The following is a 12370-nucleotide window of genomic DNA, read 5'->3' as shown; positions in this document are numbered from 1 at the left end:
TGTAATCTCAGTCTTGAACCCATTACCGATATCTATATGACTCAGAGAGGTTGGCAGGATCAAGCGACACGAATGAATGATGAGTGATCGATGGACTCACCTGAACACATTGCTTGAAAGCCACAAATTCAACTTCGCACATTCCCTTAGAGACTTCTAAATATCGCGACCCTACGCATTTCGCATAAGCTCCAGACTGTCATTAGCATTGTCCTATATCGAAACACCCCGTTGGATACTTGATTGACTTTAGTACACAGAGTATAGGTTTTCATTATCTTTTCATATGAGACATAGCACGCCAAAGCTGTGAGTGAAGAGTAAGAGAAGAGGTCAATGGAGTAAACTGAAGGCCGAAGAGATGAGGAAGGATATGGAAGTCACTTTTTGACTCACTTCGACTGAACACGAACCAGCTGCTTTTGCCAAAGTCTTCAGAGGTTGAGTATCCGTGAACTTGTTCCTCGTAGTGGTAGGGAGCATGTCGTTGACGTCTTACGTGCTCATTCGTCCTGAAACGGTTTCATGGAACAGTTGCAACATGCAACATGCAACATGCAACATAAGCAACGTGCAACAGCACCGCACGCACCGATGGGGATGGGAAGGGGGATCATTCAAATTTGCCACGTGGGAAGCAATCGCCCCCCTTCGGGCACTTGGGTCAGTCTCAACTCTCTCTCTCTCTCCGCCTTCTTCGTCTCTCTTTGTTTCTGTTTCTTTCTCCACACTGCGACACATTTACTCCCCATGATGCCAACTAGAAGCTACGCTCAATCCATACTCCAGCTCATATCCTCTACTAGCTATCCATCTTTACCCCCTTTAGAAGAATTAGAAGCTCTCCGTGCTGCCCTCCTCGCCTCCGCCGACGTACCCCTTCTGGACGATCCAAACCGACGTAAACGCGATGCGGAGAAGAAGGATGAAGAGCGCGAGAGAGCTGCTTTGGAGAGTAATAGGAAGCTAGGGGTGGGTCTGGAAGCTGTTCAACATAGGGGAAGTATGAATCTTGGTGGGGGATCCAAAGGTAGTCCTGGGGTTAAAGTCAAGCGGGAGAGAGATTCTTGTGAGTTGTCGATTTTCTCGAATCTATGTACCTTCTCTCTTCCTCCGTATCTACGACCAAACTTTGACCGCTGTGTGGAGCGTGAATGGTTCAGTAGTTCAAACAGACTGGGTACACTGAAACTGATTTGCAGTATCCCCTGCTCCTTCTGACCTGTCCGACGCGTTGGCACAACTACATCAAACCCCTCGGACTGTCACTTACGGAGGTCAGAAGAAGAAGAAAAAGCGTGTAGCAGATTCGGATGATGAGAGTGAGTCTTTCATCAATCATATCGACAGTACTTTTCTTTCATGATACACTGTAGAAATTCCCTCCAGTACAACATCATGCCTGAACTCACAAACAGTGAAAGACAGGTTATCTTCTCCACCTTACCAGTCCACCACTTCCGGTCTCAAACTAAAACTTTCCTCTCAGAAACCCCGCCCAGATCCTTCTCCCACGCCTTCAAATTCAACAGCCGCAGTTTCGGTGACCGTTGGGGCGTCCCTTGATTTTTCCCTTCCTGTCCAACCTCAGAGACCTTTGGTACCAAACCGTCCAGGTGTGAAGAAACCTCCCAAACCGGGTCCTAAGAGACAAAATGAGGTGAATGAGGATTTCAGCAATGTCAAAGCTCCTAGTCAAGTGGCCTTTCCGACATTTTGGAGTGGGGTGGAACCGTACCTTCGGGAAATCAGGGAAGACGATTTGGCCCTGCTGAACTTCAAGGTATGTCTCGCTTCTATATCACTACTCGAGGTCTTCTGCTCCCTGGAATCTGAAGTCTCACCGTGATGCCGGCTTTCCTCAGCCCATGGGTGTTCTGCGTAGAGCTACGAAGGGCACACTGACAACCAGGCCGATGCTCCCGAGTCATACGAAGTCCCTCCTCGGGGTCGTCACTATACCGAAGTATGGGACGAAGAAGACGGTCTTCCTCCCGGTACCACTCCTCGTATCTTTGTCCCCTCCATGCGACACTCTCATGACCGTGGACCTGGAGGACTTGCAGTGCCACACTTTGTCCCTTCAGCGGAGATGAAAGATGAGACTTTGGTGGATGAACAAAGGGGACTGGGAGGTTTGACCGAAAGGATCGTCGCTGCTTTCATAAAGGATAAAAAAGTGGCCGAGACTAACTCTGCGGCCGAAAATGCAAGGCGAGAGGCATTACGTTTAGGAGATGTTATGGAAGAGGAAGTGAGGGACGTCATAAAAATCGATGTGGTGGATATGGAAGAGAGAGTGAAGAAGGAATTGAAGATGCTCAATTTGTTAGGGGAGCACGAAGATGTGAGTGAAATCAATATCGATTCATTGTGGTGAAATATCGTTCTAACATTCAGTTCGATCCTTCCAAAAGGGACGACGATGAGATCACATCCTCCCTCCGCACGTGTCAGCGACTGCTGGTCAAGCAATCTGCTTTGAACGAAGCTCGCAAATCTCGTCTGTCCGACATCGCCAAGCATCGATTAGCATATGCTGAATATTCTTCAGCTTTGGAAGGTATCGAAAAGGCCATCGAAGCAGGATGGACTAAGCGTGTCAAGAAGTACGGAATAGCACCTCGAAAGACGAACAATTCCAAAGCTGAGACTTCCACCCGTCCGCCCGTTCCCGAGACGCTCAAGCGTTTGCTAGCGGTCCGGAAACAATGGACGGAGACGGTCGGAAAGTGTATGCGAGAGCTTCCGAGGGGTGAAGTGGTAGGTATGCCAGAGCAAAGTATCTACGAGGGGATCGGGGAGGGGGAGGGACAAGGGGGGGTGGATAGGGAGAAGGATATCAATGGAGGTGGACAGGATGATGACATGGATGAAGAGGGTGATGTCGAAGAGGGTTTGTAGTGTTGTATTTGTACATTTTGTAATGTCACAGTGACACCCTTTGCTCTGTTGCATGTTTTCCGGTAGTAGTTGCTCAAGTGTATGAGTAGAGTACGAGCATTTGTACATACATACATGCCTAGTTAGGCGTCGGCTAAGAAGCGAGACAAAATCGAAACTTCGCCATTGCTCCTTTTTCCTCTCTCACACTCACTCACTCTCCTTTCACTTCAGACCTCTAACGTTCTTTTCACTGCCAAACCAAAACCATCCTACCCATCTTGACCATCTCTCTTGCTCGATAGTACCAAAGTCAAACGAGAGGCACTGTACATCCATGTCCAACTTACTCAACCTGCCAGACGGCGGGACAAAGGACATGGAGGGCGTCACAGAACCTCAAACTGCCAGACCTCGAGTCAATGTCAACGGACCAAAGCCGGTACATAAATCACAGAAGAAGATTGCTGTGTTGACCAGTGGGGGTGATAGTGCTGGTATGAACGCCGCTGGTGAGTTTGTTGACTTGACCTCCCCCCTCCACTCCGACTTTCTTTGTTCAATTGTGACATTCCATTGTTCAATAGTAACGATTGGTCTGACCTCCCCCTCATAGATATGTATGTCTGACTTCGTGATGAAAGGTCATACATGCAAGAAAAGGGATTGAGTATCTGACCCTCAGTCCGCGCAGTAGTACGTCAAGGTATATCTAGAGGTTGTCAAACATTCATCATCCGAGAAGGATGGGAAGGTTTAGTCCGAGGAAACACAGATGATCCCACTCCATTCCAAACTCGAGAATCATCTACAGTCACAACTCCTTCCCTCTCACCTTCAGACTCTCATCCCCATTTACCAACAAGAGCAGTCTCCTTTGCTTCTCTACCCCCAAGTCAACAACTCGCTTTACACCCTCAAGCTCACGGGGAGCATAGTCATGTAGTCAACTATACAGATCCTACTTGGATCGCACCTCTATCAGACGCACCGTTGAGTTTCGGGTATGGTGAATTATTAAAAGATGGTGCTGGTGAAGGAGATTTAGATGATATGGCAGGACATGGGAATCCTAATGCTTCTATCGAAAGTATTGACAAAAAGGCTAAAAGTTTAAGAGGGAAGTATATTGTTAGAGTGGGTTGGGATGATGTGAGAGGTTGGTTAGGTGAAGGAGGAACTTTGATCGGGTCTTCAAGATGTCCTTCTTGTGAGTTCAATAATCTACACTAATAAATAAATTGGGGAGAATGGGCTGATGTGAATAGTTAGACAGAGAGAAGGGAGGTTACAGGCAGCACATAATTTGATCAAGTTTGGTATAGATTGTTTGGCTGTTTGTGGTGGGGATGGAAGTTTGACGGGGGCTGATAAACTTCGTGCGGAATGGCCTGGTCTGATAGAAGAGTTGCATAAGGATGGTGAGATTTTCGTTCTCATGTCTTTTGGTGTGCACTCATGGGTCAAAAGTCGATTGAGGATATTTGAAAAAAGAGACGATCTGACGATCAGGAAAGATTACCAGTGAACAACGAGACGCTCATCAGCATCTGAATATTGTCGGTTTGGTTGGGTCCATCGAGTAAGTCTACTCTTTGTTGTCAATATCCCTCGGTCTTGGTCCCCTGAAGAAGTCTAGTCTGTCGCACGGTTTTCGCTCGTTGGTCCTAGTCACTTCTGCGCAAGTTGTGAATCATGCCAAGACTGGTCGCTGACTTTCCGCAACGACATGTCAATGACCGACTTGACCATTGGCGCACTCACCGCCTTGCATCGGATTTGCGAGTCTATCGATTCTATCTCATCCACTGCATCGTCACACTCGAGAGCTTTCGTCATTGAAGTCATGGGTCGGCATTGCGGTTGGCTAGCCCTTCTTGCGGGTATAGCGACAGGCGCGGATTTTGTCTTCATCCCTGAATGCCCACCAGAGTCGGCGGATTGGGAAGATGAGATGTGCGATCTACTCAAGTCTGTGGGTATTCTTTCATCCGCGTCAATCAACTATTTCCTTGATACTAATCGTACCCCTGGATTAACCTCAGTTCTCCGTCAATGATCAGTCGAGCTGACTCTTAGCACCGAGCAGTCGGTAAACGCAAGTCAATCGTCATTGTCGCCGAAGGCGCCCTTGATCGCAAACTTCAACACATCAAACCGGAGTATGTCAAGCAGATCCTGGTTGATCGACTGGGCCTGGATACTAGGGTGACGACTCTGGGTCACACTCAACGAGGTGGGAAGCCTTGTGCTTTTGACCGTATCTTGGTCAGTTGGGACTGTAGATTTTCGGTAACAGCTGCTGATGATCAGCCTACTCTTCAAGGTGTTAACGCTGTTCAGGCTTTATTGGACGCTACACCGGAAACCCCATCATACATGATTGGCATTCGGGAGAATAAGATCACACAGGTGCCTTTACTTGAGGCTGTTGCCCAGGTGAGCATACTGTTGTCCTCCTTACCATTCTCGTTGGTCGCTCTCAGCGCGCCGAAGCTACCAAAAGTGTAGTTTCCAATATCATGGCACTCATCCACATTGGAAGTGGACAGACCTCACACGCAGACTCAAGCAGTGGCAGCGGCAATCGACAGTAGAGATTTCGACAAAGCCATGTCATTCCGTGATTCCGAGTTCCGCGAAATGCTCCAAGCTTTCAAAATCTCCTCCTCCTTAGCCGCTAGCTCTCAAGTGCCAGAAAGCAAACGTCTACGTATCGGTATCATCCACGTCGGTGCTCCTGCTGGCGGTATGAACGCCGCCACTCGTCAAGCCGTTCGTTTCTGTCATAACCGTGGTCATACAGCTCTAGCCATATACAACGGATTCGAAGGTTTGCTCGATGACAACGTTGCAGAATTATCGTGGCTTCGAGTGGATTCTTGGACCACTCGTGGTGGTTCGGAATTAGGTACCAATAGGACATTACCTAGTGTGGATATGGGTGAAGTGGCATCAGCCTTTCAACGACATGGACTGGATGGTTTATTGTTGATTGGTGGATTTGAAGCTTTCAATTCACTCCTGCTATTGGAACAAAACCGCGCCAATTATCCAAGTTTCCACATTCCCATGATTCATCTGCCGGCTACTTTGAGCAATAACGTACCATTGACAGATTTTTCTTTGGGAAGTGATACGAGTCTGAACGCTTTGGTGGACGCTTGTGATGCCATCAAACAGAGCGCTTCGGCGAGTAGGAATAGGGTGTTTGTTGTGGAGACTCAAGGTGGGATGAGTGGTTATATCGCTACTATGGGTGCTTTGGCGGTGGGTCATTCCTCGCCTTCAACACCTGTCACGGCTTCTTTCTGTGTTTCTTCTCTCTCTCTCTCTCCCTCTTCCTATGTGCGATGCTCAGGTTATCCTCCAACTCCCCAGGGATGAAATCTTCAGAAATTGTTGTTGTATTTCGTGAGACTTTCTTGTCTTGCGCCGGGAAGTGGTCATACAGGAATTTTGGAGGAAATCTGATCTTTCCAGGTCGGAGCTGTATTAGTCTACACTCCTGAAGAAGGTATCAACCTTCAGTTATTACAACAAGATGTCAATTTCCTCAGTCGTCGTTACAAACTTGATGTCAAGGGGAAGAGCGAAGGACGTCTGGTGATCAGGTTAGTCAATCCTTCGTATCATTTCCTTCATCTTTTCTCCCTTCTCTGCATTCCAATCCATATCATGATACCGTGCACATAGCATTTGTGGTCACTTGGGCCGGATGGTTCATAGTGAATGATCTAAAAACGAGGAGGTCTGGTGAATGTTCATGTTAACTTGACAGATCGGAAAAAGCTTCAACAGTCTATACAACAGAAGTCATGACCAAAATCCTACGAGAAGAAGGATCAGATTTATTCGACGCACGTTCAGCTTCGCTAGGTCATACATTACAAGGTGGAGTTCCTTCACCTCTCGATCGTACTCGTGCTGCACGTCTCAGTTTGAGATGTATGCAATTTTTAGAACAACATGGTGTACCTCAATCTCAATCCACTAGAGGACATCGTAGATTAGGAAAAGATACAGCTGTGATGATTGCTATTCGATCGAGTAAGATTGTTTATGCTAATATGGACGTGGTGTTGGGTCATACGGATATGAAACTTAGAAGAGGGACGGATGTTTGGTGGGGGGATATAAAACATTTAGTAGAGGTAATGGGTGGACGTACTGGTTTAGTCGCTAGTAGTCTTGCCGTTTGAAGGGTGACGACAACCTCGTCCAACCGACAGAAAGGATTGACTATACTCATGTGGATAGACGTCAAGGAAGACATGTAGATAGACATCATGGAAAACATGCAGATATGTTAATGATCAGCCGAGGAAAAAACTTTCTACGCATCATGTGATCAAAGTTAGATAAAGAACGGAAGAAAACCAAGATGCATACGGCTCTGCCTGTAAAAACACTTGAGAAACCAAAGAACCGATGCTACCAAACATCACAAACTGACACTTAATTGACAAGAGGCAAATCCCTCACCACACCTCCCATAACAATGGTAATAATATAACTAATGGTATTGTAATATCATCAAAGACCTAGTCAATGTAGGAAATGTAAAAGAGAGAGGAAAACAAACATGAAAGACAAATCGTCGTGATATCGTTGAGAAACGTAATGAATTTGGGAAATCGTGGTATCGTAATATCGTGAAAGGGCCGTTAACGCCATAACCGAACTGAGAAAAAGGGCAAGGGAGGGGATATAAATACAATATTACCAAACAAAAGTCGAAAGATCGGAAGTCAAAAGGGGGTTTAAACGCAACATGTTCGATTGGTTTGAATACCGGATGATTCGTCTTCAGGAGCTTTAAGCATGATACTGTTTTTATGACGAAGAGTTCGTTCACGTTCGATAGTATCTTTCTTATCGACTAATAAAGCTGAGATGGTTTTGAAGAGTGCTTCGACGCCTGATTATCAGCTGATGTTCTCTTTGCTCTCAACATCCAGACATCCACACTGCATCAATCCGCTTGTTAACGGCACCGGGTGGATATGACGAGGGAAAAGTGTGCTGTGAGATACAATCAAGCGTGATTAAGGATAAGGTGTAAGGCAGGATATAGGACGAGGATATGAGCAAGAACACTCACCATCACCGGTCAAAGCACTACATTCACCTAGATAGATATGTTCCACCAAAGTACCCCATTGAGGTTCATCATCGCTCACACTTGATCTAGGCGTTCCATCCCTATTCAACCTACTATCCGTCCCTACACTCCCTCCCCTTGGTCTCCTACCGTGAACATACGATGAACCAGAAGGAGGACTTAACATCTCTCCACTTGCTCGTTTTCTCACCGCTTCCCCGAACTCCCCCAAGACCTCTTCTGATGGTGGACCCTGTCCTGCTCGCCAAGGTCTACCAGTTGACCAATCTTCCGATTTACGTCTTACATCTGTCTTCTTTGTCCCAAGCAACGGACTGCTTTCTGTTCGTATTCTCGGTGGGGTGGTAGGTACACGGAAAGGTTGGTATGTCTGACCTGAGATAGATGCGGAGGACGAGGACAGTGGATTAGATGTAGAGTTCGGATCAGGAGAAGGACGTCGAGTTGGGGGATGTTCTTCTGCCAATCTAGCCAAAGAGGTGGTTGCTTCACTGATCTGGGTTGAAGAAAACCCTAGAAGTCCAGAAAATGAGAAACGGGAAGAATGTCGATTGACAGGAGTGAGAGCGGCACGTGCTAGTTCGGAATAAGTTGCATAAGTCGCTTTGGAAGGAGATTGTAAATCTGGGAATGTCACTTGTGTGGGTGAAACGGGAGAGGTGATTTTGACTGAAGGACGGGAGACAGATATTGATGGTTTATGTCTCCGGTTCGAAGGTTTGGAAGGTTTAGCGGAGGAAGGTGCCGTAGCTGGGGTAGGGGTTTCAGAAGAAGGTATAGGGGAAGGAAGTTCTATCCGTAGTGCTGGGATACGAGCTGGAAGGGGGTCGGCATTGACCAGACTGGTTAACGCACTATGAGAGTGGGATCGAGTGGGTGCTGGACTAGACATGCTAGACTCGGCTCGAGAAAGGTTGGTATCGCGACGAAAGAGACCTCGAGAGGGAGGAGATTGAATTTGAGGGAGAGGATTTGTTGAGACAGGTTTGAGCCATCTTCGAATGGTCTCTCTAGCTTCACCAAGACTATCTCAGTCAGCTTGATTTCCCATATATCCACAGAGTGAGATACACTGACCTGATCATCCTTTTCGGCTCTAAATCCGTCTTCATACCAACCACAAAAATTAATGTCTCTTTCGAAACCGTCCTGCCGAGCTCTTCCAGCCAACTGTAAACGTCTTCGAAACTCTGTCGATCTGAAATATCATATACCAGAATACAGACGTGAGAACCTCTGTAGTACATCGGGGCCATACTACGAAACCTTTCCTGTCCTGCCGTATCCCAGATCTGTAGACGGATTTGGGTACCATGTTGCATGAGTTTACGAGTATGAAAAGATGATCCAATGGTGGAAACAGTAGGAGTGAATTTGCGGGTAGTGTATCGTAATATGAGAGATGTTTTCCCCACACCTTGCGAGCCGAGCAAAACCACCTTGGCCTCTAGTCCATCGGGTCCTCCGAGATCTGGAGGAGGCAAAACGGGGGCTGAAGCTGGAAGTGGGCCTGAGCGAGGGGGAGTGGGTAATTCGGTAGTATGAGTACGCTGAAGACCCGGAGAGGGGCTAGTAGGATGATGTGAATGGACACTTCGACGGACTGAGATACTGGGATTCGGTCTGACTCGGATTCGAGAATCAGCACTCTTGCTCTCTTGCATTCGGATCGATTTGGGCAATACGACGGCAGTTTGACTACGCTTAATCCGTTGTGAAGGGGGTCCCATGACATTTGTCTTGGATTCGGGCGGGTTGATAGGTTTCGGGACAGGGTTGAAACCAACGGTTGGTTGACCTAACGAATGTGATCGCGCTCGACCCGCTGGAGTCTCTCCCAACTGTTCAGAATGTTTTATATCTTCCAACAAATCTTCCACTGAAACGACTGGAGACCGTCTCGGTATTCCCTCCAACTTTGGATCATCATCCCATCTCGGCGACACTCGGACCTCTTCGACCTGCAATCCACTGACCGCAGGAATGTCCTCTGCCGGAGGAGCGAGAGCGACCATGATTGGGGCATAGTGAATCTTGCTGCTAGAGGGAGAAGGGTCTGGGGTCGGAGGGAGTACTGTGCTGTCAGGTGTGACCGGAGGTAAGGGTGCCACTGAAGGTTTAGGAGCTGGGGGAGGAGTTATAGAAATGATGTTAGGTTGAAGAGTTGTAGGGTCTGGAGGAGGACCAAGAGCTGAGAAGCTCTGTGTCATGAGGGACATTGGTGAGGAGTGGCGGTGCTGAAAGGGAGGAAATTGAAGATGAGACGGACCGACAGGGAACTCTATAGGTCTTGGCAATTCGGTTTGATTGGAACGGTGTGCAGGTGGGTGGAACAGATCAGTATCAGAATATGGTTGATGAATCAGGGAAGGTTGTTGAGCGACGACGCTCATGGTGAGGACAAGGGGGTAGGAATGGGGAATAGAACGATGATCGTGTATGATTGTCCTATTCGACTTTATGGGTATATGGACTCTCAGAGGAAAACGAGAGAAAAAATTCCTGGCAGAGTTGATCCAAGATCTACTTGTTACAAAGTCGGAGAACAGTGCACTCCTACACGGATCCTCGTGATGGAGGATAGGGAAGATAGGTAAAAGCTGGATAGAGTCAGTGCGAGAGACGCATTGATGATTGACAAGTGTACGTACGGAACAACCTTATTACCCCTTGACACCGCCTCTTTGATGGGACGTCGAATGTCGTTAACCGAGACGTCGTTGATGAGACTGAGAAGGATGAATGTGAGTCGTCTATAGAGGAAAGAGAGAGATGAGGTGTGATGATGCAATAATCCCCCCGTTGGGGGATGAAGAAAGGTAAAGGGGATTGTCGACCACTTGTGAGAGGAACAAAGGACTAGACGAAGATCAGCTAAAGGCTTTCTTCGTTCCGGCTATGACCCTTCATACCGGTGGCTGCTCAAAGAAGAGGGGATAGATCTACTCAAAAGGCGTCATTCGGATCAGTTAATTGGTTTTGGTCGATGAGGATGGGAATGTGTACATGTCATGATGATAGATGAGAGTGACGAAGATTATACAAAAGACTTACTTTTGATCGTTGTATGTGGACCAGGGTTTCCCCGGTCCTCGGTCGATCAGTCGGTACGGTATGATGAAGTGGAAGCGAGCTCGGCAGTGGGGGTTTCCGTATCCAGATCTCTCTCGGGTATGTTTTGATGGCGTGACTTGCTTCTTGCCAAGTATCTCTATATCTACGTGATACAGTAGTTGCGTGGTGGGGATACGAATCGATACGAGCAGATGCTCTACTAGTTACTCGGGATTGATACGCGTTGGATGATGTTATAGAGGCGTGATGCGCCCCTTCCAGCCTTCGTCTAACCACTTGTATTCTCCGTATCCCAATCCCTTGTATCCGTGCTTCCTATCTTCCTTGATTCTCCTGAAAATCCTATCGTCCAATATTTTGGTTCTTGAGGGTTGGGTGAAATGATACACGACGTGTTGATGTTATGTGACAAACCGAGAAAAAATACAAGAAACACGCAAAACTGTCTTTGATTATCTCCCCACTCGCTTGATCCTTGAATATGATAGAATCGTTAACTGACCAGCAGTTCGCAATGTCGAAATCCCAAAGACAGTTCTTTTAACTTGATACAAATAGTAAAAGGAAGAAAGGTAGAAGGGAGCGGTTGAGATGATCCGGTACCGATGGGATTGGGATTGGATTGGGATTGTTCTTGATTCCTTGTGAAACACTCGGATGCTCGGACCTAAAAAAAGGCGATCAACATACGAAACAAAGAAAAAGATGCGATCGATCCAAAGGACCATGGGACCATTGACCAATGGATTATGAAGCCAAAAGAAGGTATACGTAGAAACTCACAAGTTATAGTTGTTTACAAATGTTAGTAATATCTTTCGATATTAAACCTCTTGTAATATGTGTACTGAGTGTGGCCCAGTCGGTGAAAGGGTAGACGCGATAAACACTACTCGGTTGACGTTAAGATTGAAAGATTTGTACACTAAAACAACTAAAGAGACGTACAAATATAACGAATCGAATGAATACACTGGTAGGGTTACAAAGCCGTTTTTGAATCATGAATGATACAGTGGAGTTGTCTGGGGTTAAAATGGGGTAAGAGACGAGTGAGTGGTAGTTGAGTGGAGGAAACTCGTCACAGCATATATCGCATGTCGCTCGGTTCGGGGACTTGGTGTTTTTTTCCCCGCTGTAACCTCCGGTCTCCGAGCCTTTTCACAAATGGTCAAAACGGGTTCCTGTCGATTCCCTACACTTTTACCCTTAGTCGGGCCTTGCATTTCTTATACCTACTCTAGCGTGGACTCCTCGGTGCTGCTGTGGCATTACCACTACCACTTC

At 47.1% G+C, this 12370-nt stretch overlaps 3 protein-coding genes across 3 annotated transcripts; 2 read left to right on the top strand and 1 right to left on the bottom strand.

Annotated features, from left to right (window-relative positions):
- Positions 1 to 885: 885 nt before the first annotated feature.
- On the top strand, positions 886 to 2811 carry TREMEDRAFT_13632 (uncharacterized protein; the record flags this gene model as incomplete). Its single annotated transcript, XM_007002166.1, has 5 exons — positions 886 to 1069; positions 1203 to 1349; positions 1425 to 1783; positions 1913 to 2347; positions 2401 to 2811. Coding segments are annotated over 5 exons (1536 nt in total), but the record flags the coding sequence as incomplete, so codon positions are not given.
- Positions 2812 to 3125: 314 nt separating this feature from the next.
- On the top strand, positions 3126 to 7198 carry TREMEDRAFT_37662 (uncharacterized protein). Its single transcript, XM_007002419.1, has 10 exons — positions 3126 to 3395; positions 3569 to 4093; positions 4152 to 4304; positions 4396 to 4465; positions 4570 to 4858; positions 4963 to 5151; positions 5197 to 5322; positions 5449 to 6153; positions 6367 to 6497; positions 6665 to 7198. The coding sequence occupies exons 1-10, from the start codon at positions 3221 to 3223 to the stop codon at positions 7083 to 7085; spliced, it is 2784 nt and encodes a 927-aa protein (XP_007002481.1). The 5' UTR covers positions 3126 to 3220; the 3' UTR covers positions 7086 to 7198.
- Positions 7199 to 9087: 1889 nt separating this feature from the next.
- Positions 9088 to 9450, bottom strand: TREMEDRAFT_19015 (uncharacterized protein; the record flags this gene model as incomplete). The annotated part of the gene is made up of 1 exon (XM_007002183.1): positions 9088 to 9450. A coding segment is annotated over one exon (363 nt), but the record flags the coding sequence as incomplete, so codon positions are not given.
- Positions 9451 to 12370: the final 2920 nt, after the last annotated feature.

The sequence above is a fragment of the Tremella mesenterica genome (genome assembly GCF_000271645.1).
Source record: "Tremella mesenterica DSM 1558 unplaced genomic scaffold TREMEscaffold_2, whole genome shotgun sequence".
Lineage (NCBI taxonomy): Eukaryota > Fungi > Basidiomycota > Tremellomycetes > Tremellales > Tremellaceae > Tremella > Tremella mesenterica.
The sequence above is the reverse complement of the archived record's forward strand: the minus strand, read 5'-3'. Positions and strand labels throughout refer to the sequence as shown.

Bases quoted from the DNA above. Each gene is read 5' to 3' on its own strand.
- TREMEDRAFT_37662 (XM_007002419.1), top strand. From the start codon at position 3,221: ATGTCCAACTTACTCAACCTGCCAGACGGCGGGACAAAGGACATGGAG. The intron at 3,396-3,568 runs GTGAGTTTGTTG...TCTGACCCTCAG, and splicing joins TGCTGGTATGAACGCCGCTG to TCCGCGCAGTAGTACGTCAA. The intron at 5,152-5,196 runs GTCAGTTGGGAC...GCTGATGATCAG, and splicing joins GTGCTTTTGACCGTATCTTG to CCTACTCTTCAAGGTGTTAA.